Source organism: Sciurus carolinensis, chromosome 3 (genome assembly GCF_902686445.1).
Source record: "Sciurus carolinensis chromosome 3, mSciCar1.2, whole genome shotgun sequence".
In the NCBI taxonomy this organism is placed as follows: domain Eukaryota; kingdom Metazoa; phylum Chordata; class Mammalia; order Rodentia; family Sciuridae; genus Sciurus; species Sciurus carolinensis.
The window spans coordinates 125,228,204-125,251,979 of NC_062215.1; the positions used below are offsets into that span (position 1 = coordinate 125,228,204).

General features: G+C 35.0%; 1 protein-coding gene across 2 annotated transcripts in view; it reads left to right on the top strand.

The window, feature by feature from the left end:
* The first annotated feature begins 392 nt into the window (after nt 1-392).
* Mtx2 (metaxin 2) overlaps nt 393-23,776 on the top strand; it is a 58,952-nt gene continuing 35,568 nt past the window's right edge. The window contains exon 1 of one of the 2 annotated variants that reach the window (XM_047546705.1): nt 393-634. In XM_047546705.1, coding sequence (XP_047402661.1) covers nt 595-634 — 40 coding nt within the window. In that variant the 5' untranslated portion in view covers nt 393-594. The remainder of the gene's footprint in view (nt 635-23,776) is intronic. The other variant, XM_047546704.1, reaches the window with a different exon arrangement.

Here is a 23,776-nt window from a genome sequence, read left to right on the forward strand (position 1 = left end):
AACCCGGCAGTTTAGTGGAATAAAGGGAATTAATTTGGTTTCTGGGCCGTCCCTGAGCAGGCAGTTTAAACTCTCTAAGCTTGTTTCCTTATCCTTAACAGGGCGATAACAATATCATCTTGATGAGTTGTTGAAAGGACGAAATAAATATAAATACACACTTTTTGAAGAGCCTGCTGTCTAATGGGAGCATATAATTGTTATTCCTTGCTTAACAAAATCGTTGCTTGAAGAAAGGACACCGAAACTTCCGGATCCTCCGTCCCACACCAGCTCGCGGGATAAGCAGGAGCCAAGTCCGCATGGTGCTCTCACCCGCCAGGCACTGGCAGGGAGCGTAGCGCAAGCGGGACGGGCGCGGGGGCGAGACGGCGGAAGTACTAGCGCGCCGCTGTCAGCTGCACCGGAAGTTCCTGACCACGTCTGGCGGTAACCTTGGGGGCCTCGCAGCAGCGGCTGCAGTTGCTGGGTGGGTTTAACGAGTCTGCGCCTCAGCTAGGTTAGGCTCGTTAGCTGCCAGAGCCGCGGAGTTGCCTGGGAGTTCGCTGACGGCCGCCGGGAGCAGGCACCCGGGCGCGGGGCTGCCCAGCCGACATGTCTCTGGTGGCGGAAGCTTTCGTCTCCCAGATCGCAGGTAGCACGCGTGGCTGGGGACAGACGCTGGGACCGCGCGGGGCCATTGCGGGAAGCAGCGTGGGATTTAGGGCTGGACAATTTCCAGCCTTGTGGCATTAGATGCCGAACCTCGGCCCCGAGGGTGGAGGTGTCCACCGAGTACTAGTCTCACTTTACGGATGAGAAAACTGAGGAGGGCACAGGGGCCAAGGTCACCCTGCAGGGGCATGAGCCCAATCTGCTTTCCCGGGGCGGTGCTTTGTCCAATTCCCCATTCCTTTGGGAGCGCCTGGGGTGGGTGGAGGAGGCGGTAGGTTGCGCTTTAGTGGGGGGCGTGGTCACAGAGCCGGTTGCCCCGAGGCTTCAAATGGGGGCGGTGTTTTCGGTCGTGGGACCCCAAGTTTAAAGTGACTGTCAGTGAGTTGTTCTTGTTACTTGTTGTCATTGAGCCCCCCCACACCCCGTTCTTACTTCCTCTTCCATAGACACAATACTGCGGTTAAGTCTAAGATCCTTTGAAACAGCTTTAAATCTACATGTACTTTAAAGAAATACCTTTGATTTGTTGGACCGAACGTGACTGCTGTAAATAGATTTATCATATTTATTTTCTTACTGAGGATTTTTATTTATTGTATTGAAAGAAATTAAATATTGTTGAGAAAGTGAGAAGACTAGACATGTGTATGTAGGTGTAGGTTAATGGAATAAACTTTAGCAGTGTTTTCAACTTGACAATAGTAATGAGACAGTTATCAGGATAAATAGTACATTTGAAAGAAGAAAGTAACATTTTGGAAATGGGAAGTAAGAATGCGTTATACTTTGCCAAAGTGTTTTTCTCTGCATTTGTGTGAACATCCGTTTCTTTTTTTTCTTTTCCACTTAAAATGAATACATTGTTTTCTAAGAGAGATAAACACCCAGTAGATGGTAAACGTCATTAAAGCAGAGGTCAGACTGACTTTGATCTCCATTGTATCCAGAACCCCTGTTAAAATATCTGTAACGAATCAATGAATACTCTTGAGATTTCAAGCAAAAATTATTTTATTTTTGCCACTTTAGTTGAAAAAATTAAAAAAATCTGGCTCATATAGTTAGATCAGTGACTTGGATTACTATTATATTAAATCATTTCATAGTGTCTGCTGATATTGATATACTGTATGCACGTATCTCAATATGTGACCACCCCCTGCTATTAAGGATGGAACCCAGGGGCACTCCACTACTGAGCTACATTCCCTTTTACTTTGAGACAGAGTCTCACTAGGTTGCCCAGGCTGACCTTGAACTTGCAATCCTCCTGCCTCAGCCTCCCAAGTAGTAGAGATTGCAGGCATGTGATTGTAGATCACTCCCATCTGTGATTTTTATTTTAAAGAGAAAATGATGAATGTCTTTGAATAAACTTATAGTAAGTGTGAAATTCTTCATCAATTAGTTTAAGAATTACTATGAATTTTGTCTGCCATTTTAAGCTATTTATAGTGATCTATTATCCTAGGAGGAAGCATTTAAAGATGGATAATTCAATAAATGGTGTTGGAACAGCTCCTAAGTCATAGCACCACATAAATAAATTCCAAATGGATTAAAGATTTAAATGTCAAATAGCAACACAAATCAAATTGTAATAATATAATTGGAAGAAAATAAATAGGAGAAAATGCAGGAGATTATTTGGAAAATATTGGATAACAGAAGAGTCCTAAGCAGGTCACAGAGCCAGATTCCATAAGAGAAAAAATTGACAGAGTTGGTTGTGGAAAAGTTTTAATAGCTTTGCATGATGAAGGACATCATAAGTTTCTACAAATTAATAAGAAAACAAATTTAATTGAAAAAAAAAAACTCAGCAAAATCAAGGGCAAGGAACCTGAACAAGCATTTCACAAAAGGGGAAAATCAAGTATATAATGAATAGGTTATCCATCATTAATAGATAATTTTCTCATCTTGTTAGATGAATAAAAATGAGTATGATAATTTCTAATATTGATAAGGGCATGGGGAAAACAGTTACCCCAAAACTGTTGGTGGGTCTAAATTATTATCTTTAGAAACTTAACATAGCAGTATTTATTAAAATGCCATCCTCTGACCCAGAAATCCCCCTTTTGGGAATTTGTGTGATAGAAATCTGAGGACCAGTATGTAAAGAAATATAACTGATACTAATTGTAGCACTGTTGGTACTAGAAGTGTCCTAAATGTATATGAAATTAGGGTACTGATGTAGCATTCACACTTCTGAGTGTCTGTCCAGAGGAATAGAAATTGGTATAATGAAGAGTTATATGTACTCATGTTCATTGCAGTGCTATCGTAATAGGCAAGATAGGGAAGCAATCTAGGTGTCCATCAACAGATAAATGGATAAAGAAATGTGGCATGTTGGAACTAGGACTATAGCTCAATGGTAGTGTGCTTGCCTGTTATGTGTGAGGCCCTCAGTTCAATTCCCAGCATCAGAACATGCGATATAAAAACACAGTGGAATACTGTACAGCCTTCAGAAAGGAAGTGATTCCATGATTTCTGATAACATGGTTGGAATTGGAAGATCTTAGGTTAAGTGAAATCAGGTAAGCACAGAAAGACAGTTACTGTATGATCTCACTTATGTCTGAAATGTAGAAATGCTGATCTTGTAGAAACAGTAGGGAAGTGGTTACCAGAAGTGGGGAAGGGGTGAGGTGTGGGGTAGGAAAGAAGAGATGTTGATCAAAGAGTACATTTAACTGGATGAGTAAGTTTTAGTGATTTATTGTATTGCATGATGACCACCACAGTTAATGTATATTTCAAAATGGCTAAAAATAGATTTTTAATGTTCTCATCACACACAAAAAGTTCATGAGGTGATGGCTATATTCATTTTATTTAATCTTTTTACAATGTATACATAGACCAAAACATCATATTTGTCAGATGCTAAAAATGAAGAGGTACACCCTGTTAAATATAATGACTTCAAGGTTAGAATCATATTAAGTAAAAAGTTCTTCAGTGGTATATATCTTGTATGAACTCATTGTAACTCAAATAAACCTTATGTAGACATGTTTATGTTTACATAAACAGAAAAACTTAGAGAAGAATATTCAACTAATTTTCACTAGGAATTTCAGGGAAATAAAGATAGGCTGTTGATGGAGAGTGTAGGAACTTTATTTCTGAATTGTTTAAATTTCTTTAATAGCATATTTTACTTTTTTATAAGCTAAATGAGTATAATTTTTTAAATTGAAAAAAATTTTTTTTTATTATAAACGAATGGGATACATGTTGTTTCTCTGTATGGCAGACTAAAATAATCATTCATCCAAAATCTTGGGTTTGACTTTTAAGTAAGTGACTTAAATATGACTTAGAAGCAACAACTGTTTACAGTATTCTATTTCTGGTAGTCATATGGTTTTCTTCAAGTTATGAACCTCAAAAAGGTTGAGATATTTAAGTACACATATGTATATATTTATATGTACATATATATACACACATATATACATATGTAAATTAGTTTATATGTATATTTAAAATTAGTTTAGTCCTATTATAACTAAATAAGTCATTAGGAATTGGTTTTGTTTGGTGAACACTAATTTTTAGCATACCTGGCATTTACTTTATTATTCTTTGAATGAACATGAGATAACATGCTTTTTATATTTCTTTTGGAAACATTTAAAGTCATCTTCCATCTATCTGTGATTTTTTTTTAGTGCCTTCCTTGAGAACCTCGTTCATAAAGACATCTTTTTAGAACTGTCATAGTCTGTATCTGAAATGGTCCCCAAAGGTCCACATGTTAAAGCCTTGGTTGATCCTCAGACTTTGTGTTTTGGGAAGTGGTGGAAACTTTAAGAGGTAGGGCCAAGTGGGAGGTCTTCTGGTTATGCCCTCAAAGGGGATTGTGAGAACTTCTCCATCTCTATTTCTGAGATGTTCCCCCAAAGAAGGAATATTCAGAGGTAAAATTATTAGATTATGAGTGCTGTGACCTACTCAATTCATCCAGTTGGAATGGACTGATTGAGTGGTAACTGTAGGCATAGTTGCAGGAGTTGGGTGATTTGGAATGGGCTGTGGGAGTGTGCATCTTCCCTGCAGCCCCTTCTCCTCTCTGTTTCCTGGCTGCTATGAGTTGTTTCCCTACCAGGCCTTCTGCCTTGCTGTCCTGTCTCTTCATAGGCCTAGAGCAATGGTGTTGACCAGCCATGAAATGAACTCTGAAACTGTGAGCCCAAAACAAACTTATCCTCTTTTAAGTTGTCAGGTATTTTGGTCATAGCCATGAAAAACTGACTAACACACACTCTTTTGTCCTGGCCATGAGGTGAATGACTTTGTTCTTTTGTATGTTCCCCACCATGATATATGGCCTTGCTACAGGCCCAGAAGTATTAAGGCTGCCCTACCATGGACTGAAACCTCCAAAACTGTGAGCCAGAATAAGCCTTTTCCTCTTTATAAGTTGATTTTCTCAGGAATTTTGTTGGAGTAATGGAAAGCTGACTAACAAAGAAGCCTTCTTAGCATTCCTCAGTTTAGTGAACCATTTCTGTTTCTTCAGTACCTTCTCAGAATTTCCCAGTTTAGTGAACCATTTCTGGTTCTTTAATACCAGTGCATTCCCTACCAAGTTTTCTTTTCTTTTCTTTTCTTTTCTGGTACCAGGGATTGAACTCAGGAGTGCTTAGCTACTGAGGCACATCCACAGTGTTTTTTGTTTTATTCTGAGACAGAATCTTGCCTAGTTGCTTAGCACCTCGCTAAATTGCTGAGGTTGGCTTTGTACTTAAAATCCTTCTGCCTCTGCCTCCTGAGTCCCTGGGTTTATAGGCATTTTACCACTGTGACTGGCCCTTTACCAAGTTTTCTGTTCTTACTCCTTAGTATGACTTACTTGCTCTATCTCTACTGCTATTACTTTAGTTCAAGGCTTTGTTATTTCTCACTTGGATTTCTGTATTAGTCTCTGAATTGATTTCCTTGTTTTAGGTCTGGCCTCCTTCCTAAAGAGTCTATATTGCAAACCTCAGTGAGTTTTTTTTTTTTTTTTTTTTTTTAATTTGCTTGTTTGTTTTATTTCTATTTTCCTAAAATATTGGTGTAACTTCTCTTGTTTTAATACTTTCATTGATTTCACAGTGTCAGTAGAATGAAGTGGCATATAAAAGTCTCCATTACTAAGTCCTGTTCTATCTCTCTAGCTTCTTCTCTTGTCATTCCTTTCCTTGAACTCTAACCTTCTAAACTATTTGTAGTGTCCAACCTTAGCACATATTGTTCTTTGTCCAAAATGTTTACTTTATTTAGACAATTCCTGTTTCTTAAGATTCTGGACACCATTTGAATGTATAAGTAACATTTTTTCCCCCCTCTCAAATAAGAAAGATTTATAGTTTTTTTCCCCTTGAAAATATCAATATTAAGCCTTTTTTTTTTCAGTACTGGGGATTGAATTCAGGGCCTTGTGTACATTAGGCAAGTGTCATAACGCTGAGCGATAGCCCTACCTCTTACATTAAGATAAAACTTTGGTGAACAAAGCTGTATCATTCCTCAATTAAAAATACACTAACATGGATAATATATAAAGTGAATACCTTTTTTGTAACCTGTTTACCTATTTGTCATATAGCATATTGGGATCTCTTTTTCATGTCTGTGAATGGAATTATACATCATATTTGAATGGTTATATAGTATTTAATTGTAGTGATGGAACTGTAATTTACTAAATGAGGTCATATTAATGTGGGATTTTAGGGTGTTGTATTAGTTAATTCAACCTGAGAAGCAGAAGCAGTAGGTTCTTCATCTCTACTGCCCCATACTCCCTCATTCATACACAAGATATTGGGTCATGCTATTATTGTGCAGCTAGCCAAGTAAGTTCAAAGTGCATAAGGCAGGAAGTCAAGATGGCCCTATTTTAAAGGCTTATAGTGGATAAATCAGGTCACTCAGCATAATCTTCCTTTCGAACAAAGTCAATTAATTAGGACTTTTAATTATGTCAACAAAATTCCTTTATAACAGCATCTACATTTGTGTTAGATTAAGTGGGAGAAAGAGTTTATACGCTACAAAATGACTGTCTCCTCTTGTTTATCTTCCTGACACCTGCTGTAAAATATCCCTTGTGGCTACCTTAACTAGAGACTTATTAGAAAGGGAATTTTGGCAAATATAGCCAGTCTAGTCAACTTGATGTGTGCCAAAGCCATTACCTGTGCATATGATTTTTCTGTTGTAAACAGCACATGCATATACATATTTTTGCAACTATATGATAGCAGTGTGTGTATGGTGTATCCACATGGGGTTCAGGTTCTTGGCATCCTGAACTTAGAATTGAGCAAGACACATGGAAGTAACAGACAGCGTAGATTTATTGAAAATGAAAGTTCCCTCCATAAAGTAAAAGGGAGGCACCCCAGGGAGAGTGACTCAAGGAACCCGTCTCAGTGAGTCTTGTCCTATGTCTCATTTCCTTTCCACAAACCTGATTGAAAACCTTGTACTATTTGCTCCCATTGGTTTTGCCTAATCAGAATACAGAACTTGTGGTGGAAGTAACTATGGTAAGTCATTTATGGTAGGAGTTACCATGGTAATGGAATTATATCATAAATAGGGACATGATGACTCATCTCTTTGTCCTATACTCTGGAGGCATTTTTCTTCCACATTGCTTCTACCGTCTTGACATCCCTAAACTCCTACCTCATATCCAGTAGTTTTTTTGGATAAATTTCTTAAAGTGGAAGAAGAATTTGAATTGTTCTTTTAGCTTTGCAGAATGGAAAGGAATGGTAAATTATGATTTTGAATGAATAGTTTGACTCTCTTGATGATGATAGGCTGAATTTAGAATTTTAAAAGGAGAACAAAAATGGATATTGAATTGTCTTAAATTTTTTTTCTGAACAACCTGTGTATTTTCACTTTCACCTGATTTGTTTTTCTAAGTGGCGAGCTTTTCCAGTAAATAAGTTTTTGTCTTTTGATTTTTTTTCTTTTTACAGTTAGTTGGGTATGAATATGTCCTAGGGGAGGATTGAGTAACACCATTTGGATTTCATGACGACTTCTGGAGCAGCCACTATCCAAAAGGGGTGGAGTATTGTGGTTGACAGACCTGACTTGCCCATCCTGTGCCAGGAGTGGCGCTAGGTATTAGGATTTCACAAGGCCAACAGATATACACGAAAGAAGAGAGAGAGATACTGAAAAATCTCCTGCAATATCAATCACTTCCTTCCCCCCTTTTTTTTGTCCTGGGGATTGAACCCAGGGGGTGCTTAACCACTGAACCGTTTTTATTTTATATTCTGAGAGAGAATCTCGCTAGTTTGCTTACGGCATCACTAAGTTGCTGAAGATGGCCTTGAACTTAGTGATCATCCTGTCTCAGCCTCCTGAGCTGCTGGGATTAAAGGTGTGTGCCACTATGCCTGGGATTTCCTTCACTTTTTGTGTTCCTGGTGGATCATAAAGTGAAAGTCAGATCTGGGTTCTTATTCATTTACTTCCTCTATGACCTTGGGCAAAAGACCTGCCTTTTTAAGCCTTAGTTTTCTCTTATAAAATGGTAAAGATAATAGTATATATATATTTTTAAAGATAAGATGAAGAAATATCTAAAATGCTAGGCATTGTGTCTGGCATATAGGAAGTACCTAATGTTCATGAATATTATTTTTAGCTCTTTCCTGTCATTTTTTTCTTCTTGGTTTTGCCTCCAACTTCCTGTGTATAGATGCAATTTCTGTAAAGCTTTTAAAAGTTATTTGTAAACAGGAAACAATTTATTTCAATAACATGAAACATCGACAGTTATTACGGTTACTAAAGTTGATCTTAGTAATTTATCCTTGGGTAATAAATTACTATGGGATATTTATTTCATGATTTTATATTTGATGTGCTTTAGTCATATTTATCTTCATTATAAAATTGAATCTCGGCATAAGTTGTACTGGAGGCCTGTTAATTAGACATAGCTGGTTACTAATAAGAGTAACCTTCCTTTTTTTTTTAAAGCTACAGTGCTAAAAGATTTATTTTCATGATTGCTAATATTAGCAATTTAATCTTTTAGATAGGTGTTATTCCTTTATAGTTAAGAAAATTGAAATTCAGTTAGATACTAGAGTATAAAGGTTAGGGAACAAAGTCTTTGGAGGAAACTGAGGTCTAAGTTTAGCTTTGCTTCTTGTTCTGTGATATTGGGTAGTCCTTTCTAGTCCTCATTTTCTTCATTTGTATAACGAGGATACTATATCTTATGATGTATATTAATCACCTCGTATAAGGTGATACATAATAAATACTTAGTACATGAAACTTCCTATTATTTCTATTATTGTCCCATAGTAAAGGAGTCTTTTGAGGATGTTACTTTCGAGTGTCTGGTATTCCATTACCATTTTGCATAGCAGGAAATACTCAGAGTATTCTTATTTTTATTTTTTCCTATATCATCTTTTCTGAATTAGTACTTCACCAGTACCTTGCAAATGATTGTCTTTCTATCTATCTATCTATCTATCTATCTATCTATCTAACTAGAGATTTATTAATCTATTTTTACAGTACTAGGGATTGAATCCAGGGGTACTCCACAACTGAGCTATATACCACACCCTCTTTTTGTTTTTATTTTGAAATAGGTTCTCACTAAGTTGCCTAGGCTAGCCTTGAACTTGGGACTCTCCTGCCTTAGCCTCAAGTCACTAGGATTACAGGCATACGCCATTGTGCCCTGCTAGCCTTGCTGTATTTGAAGCCTATCAGTTAAGTTACACTGTAATTTACTAACCTTTTGAAATTTGGACAAATATTTGTTCTGGTTTTGTGTGTGTGTGTGTGTGTGTGTGTGTGTGTGTGTGTGTGTTTAGTTCTTTTTTCTTCTTCTTCTTTTTTTTTTTCCCCCTGTGGTGCTGGGGCTCAAATTCAGGGTGTCATACATGCTAGGCAAGTGCTCTACCACTGAGCTATATACCACAAGTTCATGAATTTTAGATTTAAACTTAAAAGATTTTGGTGATGAGTGCCCTGTAAAATTTGTCAGTTTTACTTTTATGTATACCTTTGAGTTATTTATGTTAGTTCAAGTCTTGCATATTTGAATGAAAATTGAAAGAAAATATGGTCAAACTACTTAACATTTTTCAAACTTTTAAAAATATCTTGATCAGCAGTTAGTTATCAGATAGACTGAAGATAGCAAATAGAGATGAGATCTTGAAAATCCAGGCAGTCATTTTTGTTTAAAGACAGAATTTATAATATTCAGCAATTTAACTATAGACATTTATATGTAGAAGAGAATCGTTTGCCTTGCCAGTAAGAGAAATGCATACTTTAATTTTTTATTGCTTTGTAAATGATCGTCTACACTGTTCTTGAACACTTTTCTTATTTTTGTATGCTCTAAATGAATCATGGGTTTGAACTTTTTTACATCAGTAATAAAAATGAAATTTGATTGGTTAGTAATAAAGAAGGTTCTTTTCATAAAAGCAATCATTTTATCATGACAATTCCCATTTACTGTGACCGAGTTAGCAAAATAGAAACCATAAAATGCGTTTCATTGAGCTTGTTCACTTAGCGGTGTTTTTGTGCTGATTGTATATTTTTATCCTAAGAAATTTTATATGTCAAAAGAAATTTTGGATTTAAAAATAAGACTTTTGTGTTTATGTTTATCCTAGTGGATACAATATTCTTAGATACAATGGAATTTCCCCTCATGTATTATTTTCTTTACGTGGTCAACCTAGAGCACTGACTAGAACTTTACTCAAATAAGTTGTGTCGTTTGTATAACATGAAGAGGACATGATTACCTAAGTATTTGTTTCTGTAAACTAATGAGCAGAACTTTTGTTAACCTTCTTTGTTTCTGATCATTAGTCTTTATCAGAAAGTGTTTTGGCCTTGTGAATTATAAATAATTCCAACTTGTTTATTTTATGAATTTAAAAAAGAATGTCAGTAAGAAACAACAAAAGTAAAAGTTGCTGTCTGTGTTTTCATTAGATATTATTATCATTATTATTTTTACCATTACTATTCATCAATTTAAGATTCTTATTTGGCTAGTGATGAGAACTAGTTACATTAGATTAACTGGTAATTGATCTTTCTTCTTCAGTTGAGATCTGAATTATTCTTTATGTATTTTCTCTCTCTTTTGGCACTGGGGATTAAACCCAGGAGTGCTTTACCACTGAACTACATCCCTAGCCCTTTTAATTTCAATGCAGGGTCTTGCTAAGTTGTTTAGGACCTTGCTGAGTTACTGAGGCTGGACTTGAACTTGTGATCCTTCTGTCTCAGCTACCTGAGTTCTTGGCTGTTTTCTCTCTTTATTAGCAAGGGTTTTCCAGAGAGATTTATTAGGGCAATTGACTAACGTGATTTTAGAGGTTGAGATGTCTACAGTAGGCTGCAAGCTATAGACCTTGGGGTGCTGATAATGTGACTCAGTCTCAAGGCCTCAGAACCATGGTAGCCCATGTTTTAACCTTCAGTCTGAAGATGAAGGAAAGAGGACCCAGCTCCAGGAGAAAGAGGGGCAATGCAGGTGGTAGAGGTGGGAAGAGGGGACCTAACTCTGTCCTCTGTCTTTTTATTTTATCTGACCCTCCAACTGATTGAATGGTGACTGCCCACATTGAAGACAGATCCTCCTTACTCAGTCTTTAGACTCAAACACCAGTCTTCTCTGGAAACACCCTCACAGGTACACCCAGAAATAATGCTTTACCAGGTCTCAATATTCCTTGATCCAGTCAAGTTAACAACTAAAATTAACCATTATACTCCCCAAAGAGATTTCTTCTTGCCATATATTTGTATACTGATTTTCCCATACAGTTGTTTGGTGACTAGAGAATATAAAATTATTTTAGTATTAAAAAACATTTAAAAAGGGAGATATGTTTTAAAAATTGGGGAATACAAATTAAAGACATATTTATGTTTTATTTACTGCTTTGGATTATCTTTATATCATAGGTAATTGGCCTTATTGGTCTGCTTTTTATGAAAAGATGTAAGATTTGAGTTAAGATAATCATTAAATCATATTTTTTATTAAATTGTTTTTTTTCCTTACTCCCTGAGTAATATGGCAACTGCCATTCAGACCAGTTTTTAATGATATAAGTAAGGCATTATAGTCACTGAGTACCAAATTCTGAAGACTAGAGGCCAAGGAGTTTTAGTGATTTGGGTAGGAAGTTAGAAATACATGTTTAAAAATAATGAATTTGTAACATGAAACTGGAGGGAAAGTGGAAATGTCAAAATCATGTCCAAAGCAGCAAAATAGAATTTATAAACATCATGTGGTCAAGAGTTTGATAACATTTAGGTGAACAGGAACTTCTGTGGCTTTAGATGAATCAGCACTTAATTTTATCTTTAGTGATAAACATGTGACTAACAGTAACTATCAAAACTCTTAACTGTTAATTTGCCACTGCAATTTAACAAACCACCCCAAACTTAAGGGTGCAGAACAGCCATTTTATTATATTCATGAATCCTGTAGGTCAGTAATTCAGATAAGACACAGGAAAGAGGTTTACCTCTACCTTAGGATGTCTGGGTTCTCATGTGGAAGACTCAAAGAAGCGATCAGTGGACTGGAAACATCTGGGAGCATCTTCACTTTCATGTCTGACTGTTGATTTTGGTTAGGACTTAAACTGAGGCTGTAATCTAGAATGCCTATACAAGTCTTCTCTCTTTATCTGCTTCCTCATAGCTTGATGGCCTCAGAATAGTCAGACTTTTTATGTGATGATTCAGTTCTGTAAAGGCAAGTGTCCAAGCTAGAAAGATAGAAGCTGCCTTCGTATTTCATGATCTAGCCTTGGAAGTCATTAAAGCATTACTTCCATCAAATCATTGGTGACAGCAGTTACAAGTCTATTCAGATTCAAGGGGAAGAGAATTAGATTTCATCTCTTGATATGGAAGTGGTAAGGTTCTATCTAGAAGGGCTTATAGGACCAGAGAAATGTTGTGGCCATTTTTAAGAAATATAATCTGCTATAGTAAGCAAGGCAGTAATTTACTGGTATAGAGGGCTCAGCTAAACTACTGCTTTATTTAGAGATGGGGGCTGATTAGTCTCATTCATGACAAAATAGAGGTTCTAAAATGGGGTGGGGGTGGATGGGAAGTGAGAATGAATGGAGTATTGTGTATGAGTAGTATTGCCTATTAAAATCAGTTATCTTGAAACTCTCTAAAACTAAAGAGGCCTGCCTTACTTGGTACCCCTGCCCCAACATGTGTGCATGCACGTAATTCACTTTTGTTCTCACCAAAGTCTCCCCCTCCCTCCCTCTTTTTTTCTGTTTTCTTTCTGTTATTGTGCTGAAGATTGATCCCAGGGTCTTATGCATGCTAGGCAAGTGCTCTATGATTGAGTTACATCCCTAGCTCATCAAAGGATTATTATATGGAAAGGTTGAGGGTGGCACTAAGGCAGGTTTATTTTTCAAATATTCCATAGATGAAGAAAGTAAATTCTTGAGTTCATACTATTGAATTTAGTTGTTGAGATATTATCATTTCTTAATTTGTTTCAGTGTTTTTATTTTCAGAGTTATAGCAAATTTTTTCAAGGTTAAGATTGTTTCAGGCTTTAGAGAGAAAAAGACCTGCTTATATTTCCTAGAAAATATATGTATTGAATACCTGATTTGTGGTAGTTGGTTGGCCAGATGTTGGGGCTACAAAATTGAGTGTCACAATTCTTGCTTTGATGAACTTAGAGTCTTGTGTAGGATATATCTATCAAAATAGGTAATTTCAGTATAAAGTGGTGTATTTTGTAGAAATACCTAGAGAATTAATTCAGGAACCTCTGCTGAGCATTTAATTTCTAGAATTAAATTAGGGGTGTTAGGATTTTGGTAAACATCTCAACTCTTGTTCCCACCCCTTACCTCCTGTCTCTAATTCTTCCAATTATTTTTTGGACCCAATTCGGATTTCATCTCCTCTTAGGATTGCATTCCTGTCTTCCTCAGGCAGATGTAGTTATTTCTTCAAGCCCCTATAGGGCTTTATACACATTGCTGGTCTATTGTTTATGTTAATAACTATTGATTGAATACATTCTGTGAGCTGGAGACTGTATAGGGCACTTACATAGTTAATATAATTTTATTCTTTCAATTACCTTAGAAAATATTTCCTCCTTTTATAGTGAGGTTATTGAGGCAAGAAGAGTTTAAGTAACTTTGCCAAAGTCATTCAGATGATGTAGGGAGAACTCATATGTGTGTCTTCAAGACCTCAATTTTCCCCTGTACCACCTGTATTTACCGATTTGTGTTGTAAGTGGTTGTTACCCTTTCTTCCCTTCTCCTTTTCTTGTACTTCACCCACTCAACAAAATTAGCTCATAGAGTATGATGACAGTTTGACATTCACCTTTGTCTATTTCATTATAGTCACAGTACATCTTGGACATTTAATAACCTGTTTGTTCGGTTAAATGCCTTTGAAATTTTTAGGGGGAATCTTTGAGAATTTTCTACCCCTGTTTATGTATTTATGAAGGAACAAATAAGTCAGATCATAAATGACAGGTCATATCCTCTATAGGGGATCATTTCTTTCATACTAGCCTAAGGAGTGAGGGAAGAGGAATAAGTTTTTTGTTACCTAGCTTGAGATTAGATAACAAGTATGTATGTAAAGTACTTAGAACACTGAGCACATAGTAGATACTTAATGAAACAAGGGCTGTTAGTACAATTATTGTATTTAATTTTGAGTAGTGGGGAGAACTACTTAATTTGAGGGATATCTGTTTTCCATTCTCTAGGATTAAATTCAGAGAACCACAGAACTGTATCACTGTGAAGGTTAAGATTGTTGTAGATGTGTGGATCTGGTTTTTTTAATGTCTTTTTTTGACCAGATATTGTACTTTTAATCCTAACCAGCTGTTTTTGTGTAGTTCTGCTATTGATTTCATACTATTTTCGACTTCTGAGAGAGCTCAGTAATGGTGTCTTAACAATTACTTTTTTGAATTTCAGATTTTATTTTAAAAAAGAGAATTCAGATTTTAAGACCTAGCTTCAAGGTTCTTACTTTCTAACTGAAGATGAACTATATCTGCAGGCATTTTTTTAATTTTTTTATTTTGAGACAGGATTTTGATAAGTTGCTCAGGCTGTCCTTACACTTATGATCCTCCTGCCTCAGCCTCCCAGATCCCTGGGATTATAGGTGTGTACCACTCTACTGACCAACTTAGGACCTTTTTATGCTGAAATAAAGTCTAAACATAACCATTTGAGAACATGATATTCATACTTTCTAAAAAAGAATGGAAGACTTTAAATTTGGCTCTGGCCTGAATTATTGTCTTATTGATACTATGAATTTGTTTTCCTGATCCTGTTAACCTCCAGAAGTTTGTCAATATTATTAAATTGATCCTTGAATACCGTTTGGAAATTGATCTCTACTTTCACTTAAATAGGTTTAGATGGCTCATGTTCAAGTCTTACACTTATTATTTTTACTTTGCTTATTGATTATATGTAATATAAAAAACTCATTTAGTCACTTTGGTTCTAAAATCTTTGTAGGTACAGTTCATTAATCTTAAAAGCTTAATCTTGAAGACTACAAACTAACAACATGTTTTTGAAGTTTTCTTAAAGCACACCTTTAAACCACATCCACAAATAAAAGTCAGAAACCTTTTGAATAAAATTTATCTACACATTAATCTACACTTTCTTCTTTTAGCCAAATGAATGAAAGAAATGAAAAGAACTTAAATCTTATTTCAAGTGCTATCTGTGTCTCTTGGACAGTCCCCCCCACCCCGCCACATATGCGGTTCACAGACCATCTGTATCAAATTTACTGGGAATGATTGCTACAGTATGATTCTCTGTCCTGATGTCTACAGTATCAGAGTCTCCTGAGTTTTGGGTTTGGTGGGAATATATGACTTATTAAGTTCCTCAGGTGGTTCTTACACAGTGAGAACTGAAAACTGTTGGAATATGATTTCAATTGCTTTAATTTTAGTAATGATGACCCAAGAGTTTGTTAGTTTGTATGTTCACTGATCCTGGAGCCAGGCTACTTAAATTTAAATCCTGTCATTCATTAGCACTGACTTGTCAAATTACTTGTGTTTCAGTTTTCTCTTTGTAAAATAGAGATGATGACAATAATAATAGGGTCTACATTATGAAGTTGTTATAGTTCTTACGTGTCCAGCACTTCAGTATATTATAAATGCAGAAAGTTCTGTTTATCTCAGCTTTATTGTGGTATCATTTTCATACCCTTCAGTGTATTATTTAATGATTTTTTAAAGTTTATTTACATTGTTATCTGTTTCCACAATTTAATTTTAGATTTCCATCACCTCCAAAAGAAATTCCTTGGCCATTTATAATAACCGAGCTCCACCCCCCATTTCCATTTTTAGCCTGAGTCAACTAGTAATCACCTTTCTGTTTCTATAAGTTTGCCTATTTTGGATATGTCATATAAATTAAATCATATTTTATATGTGTATATGTACTTTTTTTGTCACTGGCTGTTTTATGGGCATAATGTTTTTGAAGTTTTTCATGTTTCAGCATGTATCATTGTTGTAGCATGTTCATTTTTGTAGCATGGATGTCATGTTTTGTATATTTATTCAGCAGTTGACTGACGTTTTGGTTGCTTCCACTTTTTGGCTATTGTTACTAACAGTGTTGTGAACATTCATGTATGTGTTTGTGTGAATATGCTTTCATTTTTCCTGAATGAATAGTTATGAGTGGAATTGTTGAGTTATATAATAATTCTGTTTAACATTTTGAAAACTTTTTATGGTCCAAACAGCATTATGAGTTCAGCTTTCTCCACATCCTCTAAACATTTGCTATTGTCTGTGTGGTTGATTCTGCTCCTCCTAATGGGTGCAAAGTGGTATGCCATTGTGGTTTTGATTTGCATTTCCCTAATAAATAATGTTGAATATCTTTCCTGTGCTTATTAGCATTCATGCATCTTCTTTGAAGAAATATCTATTCATATTCTCTGCCCAGTTTTAAAATATGGGTTACGTTGTCTTTTTATCATTTTGTATAAGTTCTTTTTATGTTTTTTGAATAAACTGTAATGAGTCTTGAGGAATCCTATGTCCTTTTGTTGTCATCATTAGCCCTGCCTATATAGAATTCTAGGAAGTATTTGATCATAAGGAAATTGATCTTTATTCTTACCTAGTTTTATTTGGCCTCTAGCTTGGGTTGTGAAGGGGAAGTTCTGCCCTGTACTAGTTTTCTTGCATGTTTAGTCTGTTTTGCTTTGTGTCTTCTGCTTCCAGAGGGGCAGGGTATTTGGACCCATCTGTCCTGGTTATTAATTTGCTGTATCATTCATTCATGTGACTTGCTTTGGATCATTCTAACCTTTTGTTTATTATTTTTTCTAAATGAATGGGTGGTTGGAGATATTGATGAGTGATTTGAGGAATATTATTTGAGTTACTTGCCAGTAAAGTGACATTCATTTGATATTTTGGAGATTGTGCTCTGTGGGATATATTTTTCTTTGTTCTTATGTTAATGTGTAATCCAAACAAGCCTTCTTATAGGTATGCTGAGAATATTTTTTGTTGTAATGAGACAGACTACAGTACTGTTAAGAGTTTTTAAGTTGAGACATTATAAAGGTAACATGTGGAGACAGGTTTCTAATTATAAGTTCCTTAAGGGCAATTTGTTGTTTTTTTTTTTTTTTTAATAAATTGTATCTTTAGCACTTAGAATGGTGTGTGGCACATGACATGCAGTGACTATATATTGAATGAGTGATAAAATTGATTTGAGACTGGCTAAATTTATTTTCTGAAATGAGAGCTATGTATAATATACTATATGTATTTATGTATAACAAGCCATAATGGTTCTGCAGTGGACTCTGATGTCAGCCAACAAATTTCTTCTTCTTAAGAACTTAGAATAACTTGTAGCCAAGGGAATAGATCTGATCTGAATCTTCTTCCAGAAGAATCTTCTTTCAGAGTTAGGAATCCTTTTGGATTATGCTTCTCCAGATTGTCTTAGAATGTCACCTTCTAGCTCGAGGGACCCGCCCTCACCCGTTTTAACCTAATGTAGTTTTTTATCTTTGAATCTACACTTAATTGCACTACATTAAGTTGTCTGATCACTGTGCTGCATAAGACTACCTGCCTGTTTGGTAAGGTTTATGGAAATGACAGTGTGACACTGTATTTCTCCATTCTCCATCATGAGCCACTTTCTGACAAACTGATCTCTGTTGAGGTGATGGGAGAATGATGATGAACTCCTTTTGTGGGAAAAGTCACTTTTTCTTAAGCATCCTATATAATATCTTTAAACATCCCCTATGAAACAGTAGCTTTGGCATTATTATTTAATCATTTCATGATTATTAGTATCTGGAACACAGTGTTATCTTTGATTTCTACTGTAGTTTGCAGGTTAAATTATTGAATCTAATACATAGTTCCTAAAATTCCAATTTTGATGGTCCTGTATCATATTTTAAGCCTAAACATCTTAAAAATTTATTTTAAATGGTGTCTTAATATTATAATTGCCTAAAACTTGGTGGGTTTTAGAGTTATCGTCTATGTTGATATCATTGAGATCATCAGTATAGTATCTGTGTCAAGTTAGCAAATTTATTTCCTTCTTGTGTGTCTTGCAGTAACTTGTTCATGTTTAAGAGCTGCCAAATGCTCTTTGAGCATTTTGTTATATTAGTAGTATTTGCATTTACACCTTTGGCAAAAAGCCATCTAAATTTGAAGATAGGTTACGCATGTTTCTTATTCTTTTTATATAACACTGTCTAAATAGTCTTGCTAGGCTGAAGAGATGACATCTATGAGCTTTTAGAATCTAGTTGCCTAAGGATAAACTGAGTTTGACTTCATTAGTGCACAAATGATAGGTTTGTGTAGAGTTATTATAGCATTAATCAATTTGATGGATTGGAAAAATGACAGAACTGAAGCAGCGTGTAATATTAGTGCCTATTATTCTACAAATTATGTCTTCACCTACATTCATATGCCAGAGGAGTCATGTTGTACATTAAAAATGCAGAACTTAAAAAAAAAAAAAAAAGAAGGTAACAACAGAGGGCACCTCTTTTCATGGCCCTTCTCTTGTCTTCTTAGATTAGATCATCAAGAAATAGACTTTGAATCTAGACTTGTATATTAGGTCATAGCACTTTCATACTATGACCTAATAGTTGAGTGGGATAGAACATCTGCTACCAAAATGACTCATCATCTAACTGGATACGGAAGAGTATATTGCAAGTAATATATAGTCTTTCAGAGATGCTGGGGGGTAAACATGTATAAATTCATTAACTAGCAGTCATTTCACTAAAAAATATAATATATAGTAATAAAAAACATATGTTTGTGTTATTATTGGTTGATGAAGTTTTAAAATCGGCCTAAAGACAGTTAAAAGGAATGAGACAGTATTTCCTGCAATCAGTATATCCTCTTTACTGCTTTGTATTTGTAGTAGCACACATTTAAACTTCTTTTTGTAATAAAAGTAACTTGTACTTACTTATAGATTACTTAAACCATCATATAAAAAGAACATTTGTAAATAAGAGTCACAGTTTTGTAATTGCTAGTGTTGGGGAATCTGCCTATCCTTTAGAAAGATAATCTTTTTCTGGATACTATTCAAATACAGCAGATATTTTCATGTGGGAAACAAGGAATGAGAAATGTATGTATTTGGGTTGTGAGTGTTGCTTTACCATGCATGCGTTTCTAATTACGCATTATTTTTTTTGTCTTACAACTTTTCAAAAGTCAAAGAGTTTATGTCCCCTTTTAAATTTTACTTTGTTTCCTTAACATAAATACTTAAAAGAATATACAAAGTTTCTTTGAAAGGTTTAAGAATTACTCACTTGGTTAAAAGAACTCTTTATCTCGCTAAAGACTGAAACCTAAAGAGGTATCTCTTTTGCATCTGGTAAAGAAGACACCAAATGTAAAATAATCAGGGTATAGGTGTAGGCAAAATTAGAAAGTAGGTCAAGGACTAACTGGATTTTTAATAACAATTGGATTTGTACTTAAGGTTTTAAGGTGCTCCGATATTTATTTTGAGGTATTCTTTGTGGAAATGATAGAAATTGAATGCATGTTTTGCTAGTGAATACTATTAGAATAGTAACTGATTTTAAAGAGTGAATTAATATGTCAGAGTATCTTAGAGTAAGTTACTGCTTTGACATGGAAAGTATTGGTAGTTTTCTGTATCACAGATGAATTAATTTCTGAAAGGTAGGCTATTTTAATTTGGAATTCTTGCAATAATGATATTAGCACATGATAATTAGATAAAACATTTAAAGTTGATTAATTTAGATTTCACATTTTGGCATATGTTATAATTTAAATGCCATCTTCAGTTTGGAGCAATTGAGAAGCAAAGATTTTAATAAATAACTTCAGGACTATAGAAATTTTCACATTCTAGGAATTTACCTCCTAGAAAAAGAGATAAGAAGTCAACAATATGATAGAGTAGAAAATAATATATGGCATAAGACAAGTACAAACTGCTATGGACTAGTATAGATAAAAGAGAAATTAGATTCATTATAAAAACCTTCTTGATGGAAGTGGCATTTAAACTTGGTCTTAAAAAGGTGTAGGGTTTGGGTATGTGGTTGTAAAGGAGTATTCCAGAGGGAATAATTTGAGCAAAATCACAAAGTTGAGGAAATATTAAATGTGCACATGAAATTTGATATACTCTGATTGGATAAAAGGATCTTTCTGTTAGGAAGGTAGGTCTGTGTGGATCTTCTCACTAATTTTTTTTTTTTTTAATTTTTAGTTGTAGATGGACACAATACCTTTATTTTATTTATTTTTATATGGTGCTGAGGATTGAACCCAGTGCCTCAAACATGCTAGGCAAGCACTCTACCCTGGAGTTATAGCCCCAGCCTCTCCTCAGTAACTCTTGTATATTCTTTCCCCCTGTTTTTTTTCCTTGGTCAACAAAGATAAATTTTACCAGGAGAGAGGAGGATTTTTCCTTTTTCGAGAGTATATAATGTCTGGTTCCATGCTCCAAATAAGTTGTTATTTAATTAGACCAGTATTCTCCAAATTGGTGCTGCATATGTGTACCCTATAATATGCAAGACAATCCTTTGAAGTATAGGAAGAAATTATCTATAAATTAGTAATATATTTCTAACCCTAAAACTGAAATTTTCTTTCTATTTGGTGTTTTGTATCAAATATATAGTTTTCATTAGATATTATTGTTGGACCACTTCTAAGCCATTAGGCTCTAAACTTGACAAACCATCCCAGTGTCCTCCTTTCTATATTCTCTGACTCTAACTTAAGGTTCACCATTTTTAAAAATTTCATGTCCCTATTAATAAAGTATTTGAGCATGCAGGCCCAAGTACATTTAGAAATCATATGACTGCTAATTCCTGAGTATTAAAAAATTAGACCAAAAAAGAAAATTGGAAGTTAAAAAAAAGAAATTGAAATCTTAAGTTCCAGCTGTTTTTAGGCAGCTGTTTGTATTGTTGGTTGTAGTATTAAACTTGTCTGGGGAAAGTTTATTTTGATTTTTATGTTTTGCCTTGCAGTATATTTTTCTTATCTTCCCTGCTGCATTCCCAGACTAAATCGTAGGGAGCATTAACAATAATGATAGTGATAATAATAAAAATGAACATTTATTCAGTCAGTATTTACTAATTACCTGTTGTGTTCTAGGTTATAGGGATGATGTGGTAAGTAAAACTTCAGATATGAAGGCAGAATTCATAGTGCTTATTTTCTGGTGGCAGAGAAAAGCAATCACTCATTTCATAAAAATGTTGACTGAGATAAGTGGTGTGTGTGTGTGTGTGTATGTATGTGTAAAGGGAATATTTGGACCATTCAGGGAGGTCAGTGAAAACTTTCTGGGCATGGGACCAGCTGCATAATTTTGTAGGACCTAGTGCAAGATGAAAATTTGAGGCCCCTTGTCCAAAAAATTACTAAGACTTTCTAGACCGACAGCAGAACACTTTACAAGCATGGAATCGTTTTAAGTGCTGGTTCTGTGAACTGTACAGGTTACTCGTCCATGAACCTGGCTCTCCCTGAAGAAGTGATGCTTGAACTGAGATGTGATGAAACAAGGAGAAGATTGCTCTAGGCAAAGGAAATAACATGAGTCTCAGGGCGGGAAGGATTGTGGTGTTTTCAGAAATTGGATGAAGGCCAGTGTGGTTGGAGTGTAGAGTGGAGGGTTGAGGAATTGTGTGTGAGATGAAGTAGAAAGGGTGATGTGTAAGGCCAAGTAGAACTTGATAGACTATGTTCAAGGAGTTGGTCTTTATTCCAAGAACCACATATAATTATCAGTGTGTCTTAAGCATAAAATTTACTTGTAATGTGCTAATAGTACCAGTAACTTGGATCTTGATAGTATTGGACAACTTTCTCCCTCAACTTCATTTCTTACCAACCTCTTTTTCAGAAAATTTCAGCCTGACTTGCTGTGATTATTCTAAGGCTGTGTCTTCCCTAAGTCGTGTTTGAAACAGCATTCACATCAGGGAGTTCTTTTGGTAGAAGTTGAAAATTGATAGGGTAGGGTGAATCCTGAAATTTTATTTACTATTGAAGTAGTTTGTGGTCTAAAACATTTCAGGTCAGCTGAAAAAAAAAAAAGATGAAAATTTTCTTTTATTGTTTGAAAATGACTTTTCTTTTTAAATGCTACAGATATTTTAAATGGCTGTTGTCAGAACCATGATTAAAAAGTTTGAATCTCCCTTTTATATATGCTAAAGAGCAAGGAGTGGGGGTATTTACTTGTTTTACCTTGGGAAAGAGAGGAAGGGGAAGAAGTTGTCATTTTGGACTTCATCTTTTTCTAATAGGTATTCACAATAAAAGACTTTCATTAGTATTACCCAAACCAAGAGTAGGCCTTGTATTTTGTTTCGTGTGGATAAAAATGTTTATGATTCATGCTTCTGAAGACAGAGTTTATTTTCTAGAATGATAACTTCATAGGTGATTTGCAGATCCATTGCCAGGCCACTCAACTAGGGATTTTCACTTTTGGCACTCTTACAAAATAACATACTAACCATTTCTTTTCCCATGTCATGCTTTAGATGTAATTATTTAAGTTTTACACATAGACAGTGTTGTAAAAATCATTGATATTGTATACTCCGAGCTGCTTATGGGTGAGATGGGCAGCTGGCCATTTTCTTCATACACTGTCATTTATTATCTCTGATCCATGATACTCTAGAATTTCTAACTAGTAAAGTAACATGATTATATAGGTTTTTATCAGTCTTCTTGCCTTCTCTTTTAAAATATAGGTTCTATTTATAAAGAAAACACCAAATTTTTTGGTGGGGTTGCTTTCTGAAAATCTATTTTCAGTAATTTATGAGTGAAAACATAGTTTATATCTTGGATCAAGTGAAACATTTACCCCCTTTACCCTATTTTCCAGCTTTAGGTTCTTAAAAACAGTTTTTGGTATTTGTAGGCAACTTCTTTAGTTTGATTTGCAATCATGTTGCAAAATTTCTGTTACTTTGATATCTGTTGTTGGATTAGATTTGAAGAATTCATGGGAATGATGATGAATTAACTTTTTTTTTTTTTTTTTTTGCTGTTCATATGAGAGCTTCTGTTACAAAGTACTGGAGTAGCTTCTTATTTATCAAAGAACACTTAGATTATATTTACCATGCTAAGTGTATCTTATTACATTGTTTTGAAAATTTGTAATCCATCCTTACATCTACACAAAATGGATAAACAAAAGTTAAAATTACCAGAGTATTTAAAGAACACCGCATTAATAACAAAGATGATAAAATTAAACTTTGTAAAACTTTGAATAGTCAAAATGTTTAGGAAATGAAATGGTAGCTTTAATCAAATATTCCTTTTTCTTTCTTTCCACATACAATTAATGAACACCAACTATATGCAAAGTAGGTACACTGTGCCTTACACAGATACATAGGACACATGTATTCCCTCAAG